Genomic DNA, 11776 nt, shown 5'->3' with positions numbered 1-11776 from the left:
ATAGAACTCAGTGAAAAAATAACATGTTTTAAAGCAAGAAAGATGCTTGTTTTGGATTCTTATCAGTAGTGGCTAATTGGATAAATGCTAAAGATTTACATTCAAGTGCTGGAAGGATTACTGCACAGAAATTCAATTACTCAAAATCTTTGCTCAGACGTCTCTCAGGCTTATTAAAGATGAGATGATGTATGAACCACCAAGAGTGGCATTTAACCCCAGCCACTTTCAAGATAATGCATACAGCTGTTAAGACATTCCAGAATGTTAAGACATTCACTGATACTAAGAGTGGTATTAAAAAAAAAAAGACCTCATACAGTCTGCTGGCATTTCATACCAAACTTTGGAGGAGGTAGTAAAGTGTTGGAATTTAAAATACAAGGTCAGCACTAAGTGTAAACAATTCTAAAGCATTGTATGCAATTCTTTAAACATATGTGGTGAAAAAAATCAGAATTCATATAAAATCAGAATTTAAAAAAGCAAAAAATAGAAATATTTAGTGAATTTACTCAAATGAAGAAAACTTAAATGATACAGAACTGAAAATATTAGAAATCTATATACAATAAAAAGTGAATATAAATTAGCCAACTCCATGGACATTTCCAGTTAAGCATTCATACAAATACACAGTCACCTTTTTCTTATGTATGGGGATAACACATACACATATGACATGATGATTCTGGCAAAAAAAAATAAATCAGAGATACTAAAAATATTCTCAAGTTTTAAGAATGGTGTGGAATAAGTTTAAACAACAACATTCTACATGAATGGAAACCCCTGATTTAATTCCATGATTTTATCATGCCAGAATCATGGTTGGTTTTAATTTTCTTAAACAGATATTGGTATCATACACATTGGCTTATTAATAATTAAGGCATTCTGCATACACAGTATCTCAGTGTGAACAAAAAACTTTTAGTATTGATTATCTGCTATGGTTTAAACTTTCAAAGTCTTTTCAACATAAGAAAATAGTAGCTGCACACATTTAAGTGTTTTTTTATAAAACACAATCTTAAAAAAAGTAATGATGATTGGTCTTTATAATTCCTAGTAATAAGTCCTGTCTTATTTTTCACATAGTATAAATTATATTCTTATGCAGGATTGCATTAAGACCCAGTAGTTCTTAAACAATGTTACCAAATAACCATATAAATCCCAAATTGCAGCAAAGGTGAACAATCTTCATAGTGCACTTTCACCTCACTGAAGTTGAAGCTGCTCCTTTTGGATATTTTTCCACTTCAATGTGAAGTAGATCCTTAGCGTTTCATTAGTGGTTTCATTATGTGGCTTCTTAAAGGAAAAAATGGTTTTGATTTCTTCCACAGTTCACAGTTCTCAGTTGAGACATTTTTGGGGAAATCATATAGTCCAGAGGTGTTTTGAATAACCAAATGCTATTTAGTAGATGAAGTCTCTCAATGCAACTGTAATAAATAAGCATCTACATCCTTAGAGAATAAAACAAAAACATTTCATTAGCCAGTACTGTAAATACAACACATACACACACCCCATTTTCTTCTCCCTTTTGGTCACTAGCTTTGCCTGTTTCCCTTTGTGACCTTTTGAGGGCAAAAGATTTGTCTTACTCAACATTTTCTCTGCACTTTTGTAGCACACAGCACGTGCTCAATAAGTGTTTGCAAAGTGCTTAGTGAATGTTTTAGTTTCTGTGATCAAACAACTCTGCTTTTATAGAGTAAGCAAGATCATTACATCATTCACAGCAACTCCTTCAGTGCTATATAAACTCTAGACCAGCTTGAGGATAGCCGTTCTGATTTCTACCCTCAAAAAATTGCATTGAGGGTTTAATATTGTAAAAGAGGTTTTATCATAGCTTAAGGCACTTCATAGATCTTTTAATCACTCAATATTGTTTGCAATAATAAATACAGTATCTTAAGGTTATGTTCACAATAAAGCTTCTCCCTTTATAAAAAATTACAATTGAAAGCAAATTTCTAAGGAAACAATTTTTCAGTTCTACTACTAAGAAGACAAGAAAAAGGTGATATATCACGTATTCTATTTTCTATCAACTTTTACTTCATTTTCCCTCCTATTATCGAAAGAACAATTAAAATTGTAACAATAAAAAAACTTCAGGAAATTGATTTCCGTTCATAACATTTTCATCATTAAGAATTCTACACAGGGCTTCCCTGGTGGCGCAGTGGTTGAGAGTCCGCCTGCCGATGCAGGGGACACGGGTTTGTGCCCCGGTCCGGGAAGATCCCACATGCCGCGGAGCGGCTGGGCCCGTGGGCCATGGCCGCTGGGCCTGCGCGTCCGGAGCCTGTGCTCCGCAACTGGAGAGGCCACAACAGTGAGAGGCCCGCGTACCACAAAAAAAAAAAAAAAGAATTCTACACAGTAAAATTATACACAGTGGTAACACACTTGCTTGATACATCATTATGCTTCCTCTCATGAAGGTTATTTCAAGAAGAATTTTATAAGTCCAAGACATAAATCCTCTTATTGACATCATTATGCTTCCTTTCATGAAGGTATTCCAAGAAGAATTTTATAAGTAAGTCTAAGACATAAATATAAATATTGTATTTTTTTAAACTAAAGAAAGTTTTTATATTTCTGGCTAATACCAATTTATATGATAGCAGTATGCCCAATACAAGGGTGGAAATATTTCTTAACAGTGATTTTTTTCCTGCAGTTATGTTTTAACTACCAAAACTATTTTGGAGTTTAAATATTAAAATCCAAAATAACACTGTACCTTTTCCTTTGAGACAAGCAAATCAATAAAGAACGATGTCAAATTCATACTGTGATTTGAGCAATTTAACTTTCCCAAAAAAGCATGACATTAGCAAAAGCCAAGTAAAAATACCCCCAAACTGATTATGTTCCTCACCCCTTGCTTCTGAGTAGCACTGTCTTTTCAGTTGCCTTTTTAACCTGGGTTCTTAAGCTTTTTTCAAATATTTTCCTCTAATTGGAGCTAGGTCATTAAATACCTACTACCACATTATTTCTGTGGCTGTATCTGAAACACATTCAATGACTAATTCCTGTATTCCTTGCCAAAGTCATATTCATATCCAGAGGACCTTAAGCGTTTATGAATATGAAATTGACTTTAGATGTTATTAGAGTAGTACTGAATTGGACATTTGAAAGAGTTCGTTTATGAATGTATAATACTATTACATTATGTCTAATTTTTAACTAAGCTTAAATATAGATTACCTTGGCTATATTACCAGTATATCCTGGAACCAAAGTAAGATGGTTTTCCTGTTCCCACAATCCACTTAATTGTTGTTTTAAAATCTGAATATTTCTAGGAGAAAAAAAGAAGAAAAAATGCAAATATAGTAAGATATGGACTTTGGTAGTAAATACACTTAATGAAAACAGCTTTAAAATTTTCAAGTATTTTTCAGGATACAATTATACCATTTGAAGTCAAGCAAATCTTTAAACTAGTACATGTCAATCATGAAAATTAAAGGTTACCTAGTTGTTAGAGGAAGTAAGAAAACAACAGGCATTTGGAACATTCAGACAATCGAGTATGAAGTGGGAAAGTGGGAAAATTCTGAGAGCCTAGAAAGCAAATTATGGATTTAAAGGAAACTGTTGGGAGATTTTTTTTTTGTAATTTCATGATAATCTGGCTCATTTGGTAGAATACCCACACATTTTCACATCAAGGCAATACTCAAATTATGATTATAATACAGTTTTTAGAAGTGTAATCATCCACACTGGACTCTCATGTTAATGTCTGGGAGCCAAAGGACCCCACAGGATGACTCCATTCCTGTGCCTCAATCTTATTCCACTAAAAGCCATCTCTTTTTCTCTCTCTCACTCCTTTCTAATGGATGTAAGGGTTAAACCACTGCTGTGCTTTTGCCTCCCCAAATGAAGGGTAGGATTCTGCCAGAACAATATATACAGGGGGTTACTGGGCTCTGGAATTCAACTTTTCACATATGAACAGTATCCCAATTTAATATTTCTCTGAAAATGAAGAGAATAAGTATTACATACTGATAATCATGAAATAAAATTCTCACCTAGCTTAATCAAGCTGCTTTTCCTGAAAAAAAACTTTATTAGTATGAGTTTAAAGGTATACTCACCCATCATTTATAATTTCTGTTTTGGATGATAGTTCTGACCACCACCTTTTTATGACTGCTTGAAGCCAGTTTAAACCAACTATTATATATCTGAAATGACATTTCATTACAAAATTCAAGTGTTTTCATCCAAGAAGCCTTTAGAAAAGATGACACTCTACCCCCCTCAAAAAACACATACACACTTATCTTTCCCTTTTAAAAAATTTATTTCACTACTTTCACAAAACTATACTTTATGTAACATGTTTATAGACAGTTTTATAATTGTTCTCTAGTCATTCCATATTCTTTTCCTAATTGGACTATAAGCTCCTGGAAAACAGAAACCATGTATGTCTCATGGAGCTCAGTCTACCACTATGCACTTATAAGGCACAAGATCAAGGATGCTGAAAGAGAAAAAAGAATTGAGATTCAGATTAGCACTTACTCTTCAAATTTGCTTTTAAGTAGTGACTTTACTAGAGGCAACAAGTCTACACAGCAGCCAAGTGAGATGTATTGTTTTTCCTCCTGTAAACTAAAGTAAATAAATACTAAGTTATAAAATTATGAACAGGTCATCATTTGTCCTTCTTTAAATGTACTTTTTTTCTGAAAAATATTCTTTATACCTATTGGTGAGCACAGGAAGGCAATCCACCACAACTCCAAGGTCTTCTATCCTGTGGGAACAAAATTGCTTAGATAGCTGATTTCCTTATTTATTTTCATATTATAACCTTCACACTGCTTTTGAGAAATTTACTCATTCAACAAATGATCTGAGTGTCTATGATGAGTCAGTTGTTGATCTGAGTGTCTATGATGAGTCAGTTGTTAGGGATGAGTCAGTTGTTAGCCGTGAACAAAGAAATAGGGCTTGTATTTCAATATGTGTGTGAGTGTGGGAGGAGGTGGAGAGGGCAGGGACAGACAATAAACAAGTGAAATATATAAAGCATGTTGATGGTGGTAAGGGCTATGGAGAAAAATAAAATGGCAAAGAAGGATAGGGAGTGAAGAAATACGTATTTTTAAATAAGGTAGTCAAGGAAGGCCTCACCAAGGTAACATTTGAGGAGACTTAAATACAGTGAGGAAGGTAATGGTTAAAATTTTCACTCAAAGGGGATTTTTAAAGGTTGGTTTTCCCATAATGGTATCTCTTAGTTTTATAGATAAGAATCTTAATCAGAGAAGGTAACAGCTTTGTTCAATCTGATAAAACAGATGGTTTTCTGTATTTTGGTTACTCTTAGACCGAAGATAAATGTAATTTAAACCATACTGCTACTACTGAAGCTAAACATAGGAAGTTCAGAATTTTAGCCAGTATAACATAAAAAAGTAGAGGCACTTCTACATAATACATTGGAAATTACTTTTACTGAACAAAACCATAAAGGGTCACACTTACCTCACCAAATAAGCTACAAGTTCACTTATACTTCTCTTTCTCCAGAAAGTTAAAGCTACATTCAATCTCAAATTCCTGCTGAACAAAACCTGTGTCATTGTTTCATGGTCCTGAGAAACCTGAAAGGCAGGAATCTAATTAAGATATGACATGAAACCATTTTTTTCAATTAAATTATTCTGGTAGACATATTTTAAAATTAGGCAAAGATGACTCCTTTTACTGGCCCACAAAAAGGAATATTGCAGTGAACACAGTAAACAAATGATTTGAATAAATTTAGGACCTGTTTATTTTTTATCAATACTTTTTCTTATTTGCTACCATTTTCCTTTTAAATCTCAATAGTTCATAGAATAAATTATTTTTACTCACCTAAAAACCTAGGATTTAATTTATAATGTGTATTAAATAAAAAGGTAAACATATAGGCTAGTCATTACCAACTGAACAGCATGAGTAGGGAACCACAGAAATTAAGTTTTGTGACAAGTATTTAAATTCATTCATTTTTTTCTGTATAATTAAGGTAATATATTCCTGTTGTAAAAAGTTCAAGTAGCACAAAACTTTATAAAATAAAAAGTGAATATTCTCTACTTGCCCACAAAAACAACTAACATTACTCAGGAGTAATCACAGTTAACAGACTGGTAAGTATCTTTCAAACCACTTTCTAGACAAAGACAAATTAGGTAGATATAAAATTAAAATATTCTAATATCTATATTTTTGAAAACCTTGTTTTTTCACATACATTATGAAGATTTTTCAACGTCAGAACATAGATCAGTCTCATTTTTAAAAAACAATTACATATTCTCCAGTCTTTATGTATCATAATTTTAGATTGATTCTAGTTTTTCCCTATTAAAACTGTGCATCAATGAACATCCTTATGTATATAAATACGTGCACTTGTACAAAACCTTCTGTAGGATTAATTTTAGAACTGGAACAGCTAGATCCAATTTTTTTCAATAACAGATTAAGATATAATTCACATACCCATTTTGAATGTACAATTCAGTAACTTTTAGTATATACATTCACAGAGTTGTGCGAGCACCACCATAATGAATTTTAGAACCTTTTCGTCACTCCCAAAAGAAACTCTGGACTCCACTCTCCCCTCTCTACAGTTCCTCACAACGATTAATCTACTTTCTGTCCCTATGACTTTACCTAATTTGGACGGTTCACATAAATTGAATCATACAATATGTGGCCTTTTTTTGTGTGTGGCTTCTTTCACATAGCATGATGTGTGAAAGATCAAGATTTATATACAGTGTAGCATATTGGTGTTTTACTCCTTTTTAATGATCAAATAATATTCTATTGTATGGAATATGACACTTTATTTACCCATAGTCCATTGATGGACATTTGGATTGTTTCCACTTTTGGCTATTATAAAATGTTATAAGCATCTGTTCATAAATATCTGTGTGGACTTATGTTTTCAATTCTCTGGGTATATACCTAGGAGTGCAACTGTCGGGTGAAAAGGTTATGTATATTTGAACTTTGACAAAATAATATAGCATCACTTTTAAATTTAGGTTTTTAGAGCAGGCACTAGTCAATCAGGAAAAAACGTCTGAAACAACAAAAGAACAATCAATAAACCCATTAGTTGAGGTTAATGCAGGTTTGTGAAAAGTAGTGAAATGGGAGCAAGGTTAAAGGAAGCCCTTGAAAAAATGCCACATTGCGGCACTAATACAAATGTGAAACTGCAGCTTTAAGGCATTTTCACTGAGAATGTTTATTCCCTCAGTTCAACTGAAGAACCAACCTAGGTCCCAATCTAGGCCAGATTTCTGGACTATATAGTCACATGTTCTTTTCCTCCAGGGTATGTAGTTTCTTTGATTTTCTGATCTGTGTCGGCCTCATCACTTCTATAACTACATGAAAGTAGGGGTAGTGTCTGTTTTTCACCCACCAATCCATTTCTCAGAGCCTGCAGAATGCACTGCACAGCAGGGAGCAATCAATAAACATTTGTGAATGACTTAGTATGACAGTGATCCTCTGTAACACTAAGGTTTAGGTACCTGTAGGTATCCTATTCTCCAGGGCTCAAAAAATTCACTATTAAATTCTCCTTGCTCCCTCTTTTCTCACAGATACCATACACACTTCCTTCATCTCTCCTAGCATTACTAACTTTCTATTACTCCAGAATCTTTTCTTTTGGCCTCCCTGAGCAGCTTTCGGGATCTTAGTTCCCTGACCAGGGATCGAACCTAGTCCCACGTCAGTAAAAGCACCAAGTCCTAACCACTGGACCACCAGGGAACTCCCCCAGGATCTTATTTACACAGGAACACTTCCACTGGCAAATGGAATCTTTGCATCATCTCATTATGGTTTTAGTTAATAACACTTTGTTTTCTACCTTTGTTTTGTATCATTTACTTGTAATTATTATCCTACGTATGATACTCATTTTCATTCATCTACATACTTATGACCATTTAAATATAAAAAGATTCTTTTTTTGCTTGTATGCCACAGAAAATGCTTTTCAAACTGTCATGCCAGATAGAAACAATACTAAGTTTACCAAGTCATAGTTAAAGAAATTAAGGTAATTTAATCAATGTAATGTTATGTATCTATTAATTATATAATATCTTTGTATGGTGACAGATGATAACTAGACTTATTGTGGTGATCATTTTGAAATGTACAGAAATATCAAATCACTACACTGTGCACCAGGAACTAACATAGTGTTGTAGGTCTATTACACATCAAAACAAACAAATAAACAAACTCACAAAAAAAGAGATCAGATTTGTGGTTACCAGAGGCAGGACGTGGCTTGGCTGAGGGGAAATTGGAGGAAGACAGTCAAAAGGTACAAACTTCTGGCTATAAGATAAATAAGCACTAGGGATGTAATGTACAACTTGGTAAATATAATTAACACTGCTGTATTTTATATATAAAAGCTGTTAAGAGAGTAAATCCTAAGAGTTCTCATTACAAGGAAAAAATTTTTTTTCCATTTTTAAAATTTTGTATCTATATATGATGGATGTTCACTAAACTTAATGTGGTAATCATTTCATGATGTAGTTAAGTCAAACCATTATGTGTATACCTTAAACTTTTAAAATGCTGTATGTCAATTATATCTCAATAAAACTGGAAGGGAAAAAATTGTAGAAGTGTTATTTTAATTACATGGAAAAATATTCCAATTTATTAAACATAGAAATCAAATTATCAAACAATATGGAGAAAAAATACACATCAAAACTTTAATACTGTTATTTACAAATGTTGAAATTACAGATAATTTTTTCCTTTGGATTTATTTTCTATAACATATACAATAAACATGTAATAATTATTATTGTAAACTCGTGTTTATAAATTTTAACAAACCATTCTTTCAAATAACCATTAAAAAATGGTTTTCCTGAGGTATAATTTACATATCATAAAACTCACACATATTTAAAATACGTAATTCAATGATTTTTAATAAATCTACGGAGTTGTGCAACCATCATCACAGTCCAGTTTTAGAACATTTCTATCATCCAAAACAGTTCCCGTGAACCTGTTCAAACAACTAACTTTGCCTGAGCCAGAAGAACAGCAAAACTAAGCAGGTTTGCCTTAAAAAACTTTCCAATGGCAATTTTGAGAGCCCAGCAAAATGTGCCTGGATAACTGGCTTTCGTGGTTCACTTGTTAGGCAAGATTTCTTCTTTTCCTTTTCTTTAAGTCTCTACTGGCCAACTTTCCATTCTGGATATTTACAGCAGCTTGTTAATCATTTCATTCCATCTCAGATATCATTAACTTGGAAAAATGGAATAAACAACTGATTCAAATTTAATTAATCTAGAAAATTGTCTCAGGGTGTTACAGTCTCTCAAATAGTCTGAATTTAATCAGCAGTGAACTATTTTGCTAGTAGACTATCGCAAAGGAAAAAGCCAGTATTAAAACAGGAATAAAGTTAAGCTTATATAAATGACTTACCTCAGAAAAAAACCCACTATATTTTGATGATGGGCTTTCTGTCTGTGAAGAACCAGAATCACTGGGGCTAACCAGATATGGTCGACTACCCTGCCGCACTTGCTCAGGGAGGCGGCCTGCACAAGCCAGCTCATTCTCTTTATTTGCCATGTCACAGCCCCCGCTGTTGGGGGACTGCTTTTTTCTGTAGCAAGGATTTTGAAAAGGATGATGAACTTTCTTTCTGTGATAGATCACCTTACGTAGTTTATCTGGGCTTTTCACAGCTTGTCCAACTGTTCTGTAAAAAGAATGGATTTTCTTAAATGAAAAAGAACCATATGAAAACCTTTAAAAGTTTTTAAAGAGAAAGATTTAGTAGGCCACATTTTGTGATCACAATCCACTAAAATTAGAAGTAAGCAGAATAATTTTTTAAAATCTTAACTCTTAGATTGAAGAGGAAAATAAAAGGGAAATTATAAACCACCTGGAAAACAATGAAAAGGATGGTACTTTACACCAAAAGAGGAAAAAAAAAAATGAAGAAGCATAATAACTAGATGCTTTTAAAACGAACTACAGGGCATTCAGGGAGTATGAAAATTTTAACAATTTCCATTCACCTAATCTTTTTCTAACAAAGTGATAGAATAAGTGAGCAAGTTCGAATATTTTAATTTGAATCAGGCAAGTCTGAATATATATTTTAATATAAAAGAGAACACTTATTTCGATTAAGCTGAAGTACAGTTAATTTGTTTGAATAAGATAAAATACTACTGAGCACATCTCATGGTTTAGTATAATGGTTCTCAAATGTTTTGACCTCAGGATGCTTTGCACTCCTAAAAATTATTGAGGTCTCAAAAGAATTTTTTTTATGTGGGCAATATCTACTGATATTTGATGAATCAGAAACTAAAACAGAAAATTTGTTAATCAATTTTAAAGATGATAAACTCGGGGGAATTCCTGGTGGTCTAGTGGTTAAGACTCCACACTTCCACTGCTGAGGGCATGGGTTCAATCCCTGGTCGGGGCTAAGATCCCACATGCCTCAGAGCACAGCCAAAAAAAGAAAAAGAAAAAGATAAACTCATTACATACTACATAGAATATATTTTTTTAAATCCTCTATTTTCCAAAACAAACGAACAAAAAATATAGTGAGAAGAATGGCACTGTTTTGCATTTGTGCAAAATCTCTAATATCTGGTTTAACAGAAGACAGCTGGATCCTCATATCTGCTTCTGCATTCCATATATTGTGATATCAAATATCATGTAGCTGCTGGAAAACTCTACTGTACACTTGTAAGAGAGTGGAAATGAAGAAGGTAAATAATGTCTTAGTATTGTTATGAAGATAGTTTTGACCTCACAAACTCATTGAAAGGCCTTTGGGACCTCCAGGGTCCACAGATCACACACTTTGAGAACCAGTGGTTTAGTAGAAAGCGCCTTTGGAGTTTGGCAGATCTGACAGTAAATGCCGTTTTTACCACCTTCTGGATGTACAATCCTAAAGAAATCACCAGTCTTTAGTTTTACTCATCAACTGTTTGGGGTAATGACACCTATCTAATATTGATATATTTAGCACAGTACCTGGCACAAAGGAGTTGTTTGACAATAAATTAGTATTATTATACTAAAAGACAATACTCCCCCCCCCCATTTTCACTCTTACCCAGTTTTCAATATTTGCTGTTTCCCACAAACTTTAAAGAAGCTCTTACCTAGTTATGTAAGCAGCCAACTGTTTTGGAGATTTCTTAACCTGAAAAATAAAAGTAGATAGTTGCAGCATATTTAAGTTCCTTAACAAAGCTATGTAAACTTTGTGATTAATGTCAACAAGTCTGAAATTGAACTATTAAATTTTTCAGATTAAAGCTCTTACTGTACTGATGCTGTACTCTCAATCATTGGTTACAACAACACTGTATGTAGGTATTTTTAACAACGCAACATACCCATCTGGCTAGTTTCCACGCTACTAGTCACATATTATATATACAGAGTGCTAAATGAATGAGTTGAATTTTAAGAAATTATATCAGTGCTAATGAGCCTTGCAATGGGTGAACAAAAAGCATCTCTGTGATTCCTCTAAAATTAAATTAAAATATTCAAATTATACTATATCAAAACAATATACCGCCAAAAAGTTTTCAGAGCTTTTGGAATACAGATTTCAATTATTTTATTAATTCTACTTAATTTTGGCAGATTG

The 11776-nt window shown here is 33.2% G+C and overlaps 1 protein-coding gene across 6 annotated transcripts in view; it reads right to left on the bottom strand.

The window, feature by feature from the left end:
* Positions 1-493: 493 nt before the first annotated feature.
* The window catches only part of KATNBL1 (katanin regulatory subunit B1 like 1), a 63058-nt gene continuing 51775 nt past the window's right edge, over positions 494-11776 (bottom strand). For 4 of the 6 annotated variants that reach the window (XM_019935224.3, XM_073800706.1, XM_019935223.3 and 1 more), the window contains 9 exons: positions 11280-11320; positions 9559-9838; positions 8340-8387; positions 5548-5666; positions 4763-4813; positions 4579-4668; positions 4146-4235; positions 3244-3337; positions 494-1475 (listed from right to left, as the gene is read on the bottom strand). In XM_019935224.3, coding sequence (XP_019790783.1) covers positions 1443-1475; positions 3244-3337; positions 4146-4235; positions 4579-4668; positions 4763-4813; positions 5548-5666; positions 8340-8387; positions 9559-9838; positions 11280-11320 — 846 coding nt within the window. In that variant the 3' untranslated portion in view covers positions 494-1442. The remainder of the gene's footprint in view (positions 1476-3243; positions 3338-4145; positions 4236-4578; positions 4669-4762; positions 4814-5547; positions 5667-8339; positions 8388-9558; positions 9839-11279; positions 11321-11776) is intronic. The other 2 variants (XM_019935225.3, XM_019935227.2) reach the window with 2 other exon arrangements.

This window comes from Tursiops truncatus, chromosome 2 (genome assembly GCF_011762595.2).
Source record: "Tursiops truncatus isolate mTurTru1 chromosome 2, mTurTru1.mat.Y, whole genome shotgun sequence".
NCBI lineage: Eukaryota > Metazoa > Chordata > Mammalia > Artiodactyla > Delphinidae > Tursiops > Tursiops truncatus.
The sequence above is the reverse complement of the archived record's forward strand: the minus strand, read 5'-3'. Positions and strand labels throughout refer to the sequence as shown.